General features: G+C 32.7%; 1 protein-coding gene across 11 annotated transcripts in view; it reads right to left on the bottom strand.

The window, feature by feature from the left end:
- The window catches only part of LOC118742760 (aldehyde dehydrogenase, dimeric NADP-preferring), a 92,943-nt gene that overhangs the window by 7,192 nt on the left and 76,514 nt on the right, over positions 1 to 9,237 (bottom strand). For 8 of the 11 annotated variants that reach the window (XR_004993393.1, XM_036475078.1, XM_036475079.1 and 5 more), the window contains 6 exons: positions 4,279 to 4,459; positions 3,781 to 4,002; positions 3,534 to 3,697; positions 2,814 to 3,044; positions 2,522 to 2,719; positions 752 to 867 (listed from right to left, as the gene is read on the bottom strand). Coding sequence is in view for 10 of the 11 variants with exons in the window: in XM_036475078.1 (XP_036330971.1) it covers positions 752 to 867; positions 2,522 to 2,719; positions 2,814 to 3,044; positions 3,534 to 3,697; positions 3,781 to 4,002; positions 4,279 to 4,459 (1,112 nt within the window). In the remaining variant the exon portion in view is untranslated. Of the gene's footprint in view, positions 1 to 534; positions 678 to 751; positions 868 to 2,521; positions 2,720 to 2,813; positions 3,045 to 3,533; positions 3,698 to 3,780; positions 4,003 to 4,278; positions 4,460 to 9,237 lie in introns of all 11 variants that reach the window. The other 3 variants (XM_036475081.1, XM_036475087.1, XM_036475083.1) reach the window with 2 other exon arrangements.

Below are 9,237 nucleotides of genomic sequence, written 5' to 3' on the forward strand. Positions count from 1 at the left end.
CTTTATCTTTATCTTTATCTTTATCTTTATCTTTATCTTTATCTTTAGGAGTATCTTCATTTTTATCTTTATTTTCTTCCCTCGCTGTCTCCGCTTTCCTCCTTTCTCGTGGCGTTAAACGTTTAACGTAATCATCACCGAAATCGACTAAGAATCGCTACTTCAAAAATAAAACCAGTAAAACTGAATTAGGGAATCACTAGCGTCGTGTTGTGTTCACATCTAATTAGCCATACATTTATAATTTTTTCTATTTAAAAGACATATGCATTTTATGGTTGCGTTTGAGGTCGGGAGGATAGCAATACATATGTAGATACAATACACACATGACTACATAGTTACCTATCGTCAGATTTAAAGTTCACACAAATTTAGTAACACCAACTCCAATTAAAATTCGATTCTTTTTGGTTCAAATATGTACAAGCATTCACTCTTATTGTAAATAACCCAAGCACCAGATGCATACATATGTACAAATAATTAGCATTTAAGAAATACATATGTAAAAAGTAAACAAAATATATTTACAAATTATTTGCAGATAGGAGTAGCCCGCGCCAACACCACTTTGTCTATGGGAATTTTACAACTGTACAAATTAATGGGAGCATAAACGGGCAGTTCAATAAGAGGCATTGATTGCAAAAACAATGCGCTGGTGCAAGTAGACACTATTAAGGGTCGGGACAATAAGTCGGTGTATATTTGCATTTTTTTTACTTCAATATGTACAGTCTTCGCTTACCAGCATAATGCATTATAGTTTCATTCATACACATTCCGCCCGATTGGATGTCGCGTTTAAATAAATTTTGTACCGCAGCGTCCGCTGTGAATATATACGCGCAAAGTGGTGCTTCTCTGTGTACGTTTATGTGTAAATTTGTGTGTTAAATTGTGTATTATTTTTTTTTATAAACAATGAGTTTTTTTTAGACGCACACAAATGTTGAGACATGGATGTAATAAACGAAAAATAATAAATGAGAAGAAAAAATGAATTAAATACATCAAATACAAAAATAAACAGGGACCGTAAAGTTGTGATCTTTATAATAAAAATTATGAACTAACCGTAAAAATTGGATGTATATTTTTCCTATCAAATTTAATTGTAATTTTATGATTTTTACTTTTTCAATTAAAAAATAAACATTATTTTTGGATTTTTTATCCAATCATCTCATAACCGTTATTTTCAGATTTAAGTTTTTAGATCATAAAGCATTTTAAACTATCGAAAAAATAAAAGTCAAAGTTTAACGATTATTCTTGGTTTAAGGCCTATATGCAGTTCTCAAGAAAAGCTAAAATTCCATACAAAATGACGTACAAGAAATGGCTAAGAAATTTTCTTGAGTCAAATTTCCTTCAGGCAGTACGCAGTTCTTAAGAAATTTGCTACGCTTTTTACTACGGTTTTCTAAAGTTTTTTATGAAAAAAGAGCACAAGGCAACCCAGGTTTGCAACAGAAATATATGCTCGTTCCATTATTTCTTGAGGAAAGAGTGAGGCAACAGGCTGTGAAGCATCAAAAATGTCAAAATTCCTTGGACACACGCACACGAAATAATGGAAAATTTTTCTTGGCCGATTTCTTGAGAGCTGCATACCAGCCTTTAAAAAGAAAAATAATTTGGTACTTTATAGATATTTTCGGTCCCTGGTAAAAAAAAGAGTAACCTTGGTTTTTACTTAGCGCATTGAGAATCGTACACCCAGTTTTGGAAAATTTTTATGAAACAACATATGGTTGATATACATATGTACTGGTTGGAAATTTTGAGCATTTTTAAGCGCGATAGATAGGCGACAGCGTTGATGCAGTCCTGCTGCTAATACATACTCGAAATTTAACCAGTTCAGGGGAATTAAAGAAAATAAATGAAAGTAAAATTGAATGAATTAAAAAAAAAAAACAGATTAAAACTCTACCGGCTGTGGGACTCAAACCCACGACCTCGCGGATTAACGTTGACATCTGTCTATGCTTTAATACGCATTGCAATTGTTTATTTATTGGTATATAAAAGTTAGGCTATAGTGGCTACTCTCATCCAGATCCCGGATGGATGTGAGATTTTAAGCGGCTAATGTCGAAATAGCAATTAATCGCTTTTAAACAAATTAATTTGTTTACCTTTCCAAACCGTTTTGGGTGTACGTTATCATATAAATCACAAATAAAAATCGTCACCTGAAATGCAAAATAACGTAACAACATCGTCACTGAAATCCAAAAAGTCGTAACTTATAAAAAATTCAAAATTAACTTTTTGATTGCTATGATGGATTTCATCGAATTACAACTCCCCACATCGATTTATAAACAAAACGAAATTGTCACGACTTTTTCCATTTCAGTGACTATGTTGTTACGTTATTTTGCATTTCAGGTGACGAAATAAAAAACATTTGAATTTGATGCAATCACAAAAAATTTGTGCAATTTAACAATGCTGAACATAAAAAATTTTCAACAACTATTCCGTTGCCATTCTTTGCGCATTTTACCTGGAATTGATGAATTTAATTGCATCGTAGGCATTTTCTACTGTGAAAATTGGCAAAAGCGGTCCGAATATTTCCTCTTGCATAATGGGGTCGTCAGTTTTGACATCAGTTAGTATGGTTGGCTCAATATATCGTTCAGAAGCATCATAATTTCCACCGACAGCAACTTTGCCGCTCTTCATCAGTCCAAGTAAGCGTCTAAAATAAGCAAAAGTATTAGCCAAAACGCTAGAGAAACTATACGCCATATCTCAAGTAATGTGTTGTAATTCTATTTGCATGTAATATTTACTGAAAATTATTATGATTAATAATACGACTGAGATCCGGACTGCTTTTGATATCCTCGCCATACCACTCTTTGAGCACTTCTTTTGCCTCGGCAATGAACCTATCTTGGATTTCCTTCGAGCACAGCACATAATCGGGTGCAATGCACGTTTGACCACAATTGATAAGTTTACCCCAAAGTATGCGTTTAGCAGCTGTGCGCAATTCAACTGATTTGTCAATATAGCAGGGACTGCAATTAGGCGGGTGTTATGAAATAAAAAAAAAATAAGAAATGAAAATGTATTATTGTAGCAAATATGTATGTACATATGCGTGAATGTATAAGTATTAGACCACGTAAAAAAATCAAAATTCTGCAATGCGACCGCCATCGTGTTCAGATTTTAGAATTTGCTATAGTAATGATCCTCCATAAATCTCTCCTCTCTACGATAATTCTAAGAGATCGCGCACCGAGCGTTCATTTTTCCCATAGGAATTACACGTAAGAAAATGAGTTATTCTCTTTTGATGTCAATACAATTTTCTGGGATTAATCAAAACGCTCGAAACTATATAAGAACACATTGATTACATGCCATTTAAGTATTATGCATGCTCAGATTCCTTAAATTCCGAAAGTATCGTATAGCAAATACTAAAATCTGAGTCCGATGGCGGTCGCATTGCAGGATTTTTTTAATTTTTTCTTTGACGTTGTCTAATAAGTATATTATACCTTTTGCCGCCCAATTCTAAAGTTACTGGCGTTAGATACTTATTGGCAGCAGCATGTATTATTTTACCCACTCTTGTGGAGCCAGTGTAGAAAATGTAGTCAAAACGTTGTTTCAACAATTCAGCGGTTTCCGTGGGTCCCCCACATACAACTGGATAGCAATCCTGTTTCAGATGGACATGGTATGTTTAAAATAAAATTAAAAGTGTTTTTTTTTTTTTTTGAAATTGTTCAGCGTGTGACTTACGTTGTCTAAATATTTTGGTACCATTTCTGTAACGAATTTAGCACAGTTGGTGGAAATTTCACTTGGCTTGATTACGACGCAATTTCCTGCAGCTATAGCCGATGCCACTGGCACAAGTAGCAGTTGTAGTGGATAATTCCATGCACCAATCACTAGAACTACACCATAGGGATCATTGAAGATCTGTACATCGTCCAGTAAATTCACCAACGATTTTTCAGGCTGTGTCAAGGAATTTAAATAAGTATATATACATTTATTAATCATTATGCTGGATTTCCACTAGGCATTAAATGGCAAACATGACAAATGACAAAGTCGGGCATTAAAAAATAATCGTGTCCATAACATTGAAAAAAATAGGCATTAAGTTCATTTCCACATGTCATTTTTTTAAAAGGCATACATTTTTTTTTTTGTAATTTCAATGCCTAGTGAAAATTCGGCTTAGGTGTTAAAAAAAATTATGCATAAATAATAAAGCTCGCGTGTACTCACTGTTTCGGGTTTTACCCAATCATTAAGGTTATATAATATGTGTTTGATATCGTTCTTGAGAAATTCTGTTTCAACAACTAAACTTTCTTGCTTGGGGCGTCGCAAGTCTGCATCCAGTGCTTGAATCATTTCAGTTTCATGGTCCTCATACATCTTTAAAAGGCTCTCTAACTGTTTACGCCTGCAAAAAAAAGTCAAGAAAAACGCCAATTAGCACAATAGTAACAAATATAAGTTTTAATGATTAATGATTGTATCAATAACTGATATTCTCAACTCCCTACACACATTATATTTACAAATAATTTTTAAGCAAAAAATAAAACCGACTTCAATTCTCATATAACAAAAAAAAAATATATATATATCTCATGATCCAATGATCGGATCTAAACCAGATTAGTATGGGACCACCTCTGAGATACTACCTTACCGATGCAAAAAGAATTATCGAAATCGGTTGACGTGGTCCAAAGTTATGAGGTAACATACATACATACATAAAAAAATATATATATATATATATAATAAAATAAATATTCCGACGAACTGATAACCCCCTCCTTTTTTGGAGTCGCTTAAAAATTGTAACAGGCCGATGTCTGTACATTATAGACAATTAAGAAAATTAATATGGTGGCAAGGGGGAGGGGGGTTGGTGGTGGTCTTTATCAGAGCAACAGAAGCCAAATCAACCATTTTTACAATTTTTGTCTAATACATGGAATCGAATGCAGTATTCACCGATGTATTACTATAGGTCCAACTTAAAATATAGAAGAAAAAAATTTGAGAGTTGTTTGAAAATTTCAATATGGCTGTCACAAGAAAGAGCTTTACTGGCTAACCAGGCATGTAGCAAGAGCTGTCAAAAGCTCTACGCTGCCCACAATATGTAGCTGTGGTTGTGGTGTATTATTGCTGATGTAGCTAGCTTGTGGCTGTGGAACTACATTCTGGTTAGCCGGTTAAGAAGGCTTACTGCCGAAAATATTTATGAGCGGGGTTGACGCCTGTTGAAAATTTTATTCATTTAAATTGAGAAAATAAATTAAATATTACACAACCCGTATTAAACTAAAGACGTTGAAGAAAGTTTACTGTCGAAAATATTTTTGAAGCGGGTTGGCACCTATTTGAAAAATTTAATTCAGTTAAATTGATAACATAAGGTAAATATTTAATTAGTACACCTTATACATGAAATTTCCAACAAAAAGCCGATACTTTACCTACTTTCATTAAAAACCAAGAATGCTCACTGAGAGAAAAATCAACTAAAAATTGGTTAATATTACCAAATTCAAACTTAATTAAAAAGGAAACAACGTGATTTTTTGTTAATAATAACAATGCCTTGGTTGATATTTTCAACAATGATTTGGTAATATTAACCACTTTTGCTTAAATTAACCAAACTCTTGTGGTTGTTAATTTTTTCGTTTGAGTACGCTTATGTTCTGCACTTAACAGATGCTTTTTCATAATTCGGAGATACAAAACAAAAATTTGTATAATCATTTTACAGTCACTTTAAAAACGTGTCTTTAAATGTTCAAACTGAATCAATTCGTCGTTTAATTTGGTTTAGATGCTTTTTCGTAATTAAGAAAAACCAAAAACAGAAAAAAATATATAAAAATTATGTGTTGCCGCTGACGGCATTCATACTCGAACCCAACGTATGTACGGAAGCCAAAAAATAACAGAAAGCGCCTCTGCACGTTCAGCCACTGCCGGACCGACGAATTTTTTTTTCAAATATTCAACTTGAATCACATTTCTTACAATCGGTGTATTAACCATGAAAAAAAAAACAATAACTTGGTTGAAAAAACCATTGTACATTTGGCTCAGTGCTTCATAAATCGAACATTTTCTTTTTATTTCAAAATTGCACCTTACCTTTTTCACATGCATTTTCGTACCACTCTAATGTAACTACATAGATATGCACATACTTATTTTGTTTGGTTGTAGGTAAGGTGGTACATACATACCATTCTAATATATGTACATGCATACATATGTATGTACCTAAAGAACAACTTTTATAATGTGGAAGAGTTAAATAAACAATAAATTTAACAACAGGGATACCTGTTTTCATACATTTATTTTGTGAGAAAAAAATTTATAAAATTGTTAATGCATCTTTTGTTTGACCAGACAAATGGAAATAACCTTTTATGCACTCCCGAAATGCTAAAGATGTTCAACTTGTAGATGCTCATTCAGACTATACAACTCTAAGCACAAATATGGTTAACAAAAGCGAAGATTGTCGAAAGCGTTTGGTAGGGGGTAGAGAAGCAGCTTTCCGATGACGCGACTTAAAAAATTTAAATAAGCAGAGAAAAAAAAATGCAAGCATCCATACAGACAAAAATGAATACTGATAAAAAAGATGTTTGAAAACGGTATCTCACAACGGTATCTCACAGCAGCGATGTTAAGTAGCGAAAAGCCAAGGTCAATGTTATGTTTTTATAACAATACATGTGCAGATAAATAAAAATTAAAAAAAAAAAAAAACGAACAAATCGATTAACATATACTACAAAAGAAACTGCAAAATGTGTATGTATGAGCTTGGTTGGAGTCATATTAAATTTAACGTATGTATGTATGTAAACTGAACTCAACCTTTGGAAGCGTACTTTGGGAGCGAGTGTAATTAAAAATAAACATTACTCCAAATACTTAACAGGAAATTTGGTATTTATTTAAAATATTTATTTATGCTCGGTCGAAAAGTATTCAAATGTTTCTTTTTGTATGGTGCTAGATAGCGCATACATGTGTATGCACATATGTACATGCATACATATGTATCGTTACCTTAATTTAGAAAAGTCCTAACTCATTTTCTTTCGAAATTCAGCGCTGTGCAAAAGTCGGTACATTATCCACTAAAAAGAATTCAAAACCAACTACTACATCCATCAAGTAGTTTCAGTGTTTTTTAATAACCAGTCTTTTTAAGAAAATTGGAATTGATTGACTTAAGTTTTTATAAAGTTTTATAACTATTTTATAAGGAAACGAAAATGTTAGATGGGGGCTTTCTGTATTAAGGAAACCATATTTACATATGCATGTTTTTAAAGAAAGAATTTAGAAATACTTTGAATGAGAAATTTACAAAAAGTGTGATACAGTAAAACTTGCTTAGCTTGAATCAGAAGAATTCAAAAAAAAGGTTCGACTTATAGAGACTTGCGAGTATATTTGGCTTTATAATTGCTATTGGCACACGAGTTAAAGATTTGTTTGTAAACGACAAACTCTCTCAGCATCGAAAATTGTCTCTCTAGATTCTAGATTCCAGAACCATGCAAGAATATTTCACCAGGTAATGAGTTATGGGCAGAGTTGCCAGAATTTTTACAGCAATCTATCTAAATAGACTCTCAAATAAGAGCTAAAAACAGCTCGATAAAAAAAGGCTAAAAAAGTAAAAGAAATTATCCAAATGTTTTATTAGTTTTTTTTACAAAAAACAGCAAAATAGGTATGTATATCTTCCATCCAATAACAAATTAAAGGTTATTTGCATGATGCAAAAAATAAGGTAATTAGAATAAACAACTTTTTGATAAAAAAAAAACAGATTTTTGTCAATATTATTGTGGGTTATTAACATTTTTATTTTTAATAATGTTATTGAGCTTTGTACCACGATTATGTTTAGTCTGCTATAACTTCTACCGCTTAGACGTTGTTGCTTTTTCCATTTTTTCCAATAAACCACTATAACATATAGCCCCCCATACAACTGATTGATCAGATAGGAGATTTTGTGTTATAACTCCTCCACTTAGGCAGCTAAGCGCATGAAATTTTTCACTCCCTTCACTTGCAATCAATAGAGAGATTACAGCGAAAATCATCAAGATCGGACTACTATGTATAAGTTATAGCTCCCATTTAACTGATTGTTCGGATATGAGGTTTTGTTTCAAAGCTCCCTCATTTTGAATAAGAAGACTGTAAAATTTTGTGAGCATTTTACTATTTAATCAAGCAAAGTGTACTGAGGGAAGCTTTAAGATTGGTGTTCCATAAAATATATCTCCCATACAACTGATTGTCCAGATATGAGCTTTTGTTATATTACTTCTTCATTTATATAGCCAAGCTCCTGAAACTTTATGAGCTATTTACTTATTAATCATACAATATTTGCTGATAGAATCATGACGATCGGCCCACTATTACTCAAATCTCCTATGCAACTGATTGTTTAGATATGGGGTTTTGCTTTAAAACTCCTTAATGTAGATACCTAAAACCCTGAAATGATGTGAGCTATTAATTTTCAATCGGAAAAGGTCTACTGAGTCAAGAAATCCAATCAATACATGGTTGCAAGAACCGAAATACGCATTTTACATTTTTTAATGACGCATTTAATGCTTTTCTCATGTAAAAAATTATTGGAAATTAAAAATTTTACTTTCGAAGGTAATTTTTAAAGTAAAGGTAATTTTATGGTGCGCTAGCCAAGCCTTTATCTAGAGCCAAAATGAAACAAGTAGGGAGGACAGCGTCTATGCCTACGATTTTTAAACTTTCCACCAGTAGATCTACGCAAGATACTAATTCTAAAATGACCGGGAATGTCTTTACAAATTTACGGGCGGAACAAGAGGAAATCCTTTACCGACACTTCCAATAAAAGCTGCAATTTCCTAAACTTCAGAAAATTTCCCTTAAGAATTTTGGACAACTCGATTTTTTTTTACTTAAAAAATGTTTTAGTATGATAAAAACAACATTCACTGTGCTCTACAGCACATTTTTATGCAGCGCATCGGGCCTATCGCTGAGCACTTGTAAAACTATAAACGCGTTTCCTCGAAACCACTTTTTTTTACTCTGTTGGTGAAAACGCTACGTCTTGACAATTGCACGGATCGATTTGAAATTTTAACAGTAGCTTCCCAAATATATACA

This window comes from Rhagoletis pomonella, unplaced genomic scaffold (assembly GCF_013731165.1).
Source record: "Rhagoletis pomonella isolate Grant_MI unplaced genomic scaffold, Rhpom_1.0 Rhpom_scaffold_00007, whole genome shotgun sequence".
Lineage (NCBI taxonomy): Eukaryota > Metazoa > Arthropoda > Insecta > Diptera > Tephritidae > Rhagoletis > Rhagoletis pomonella.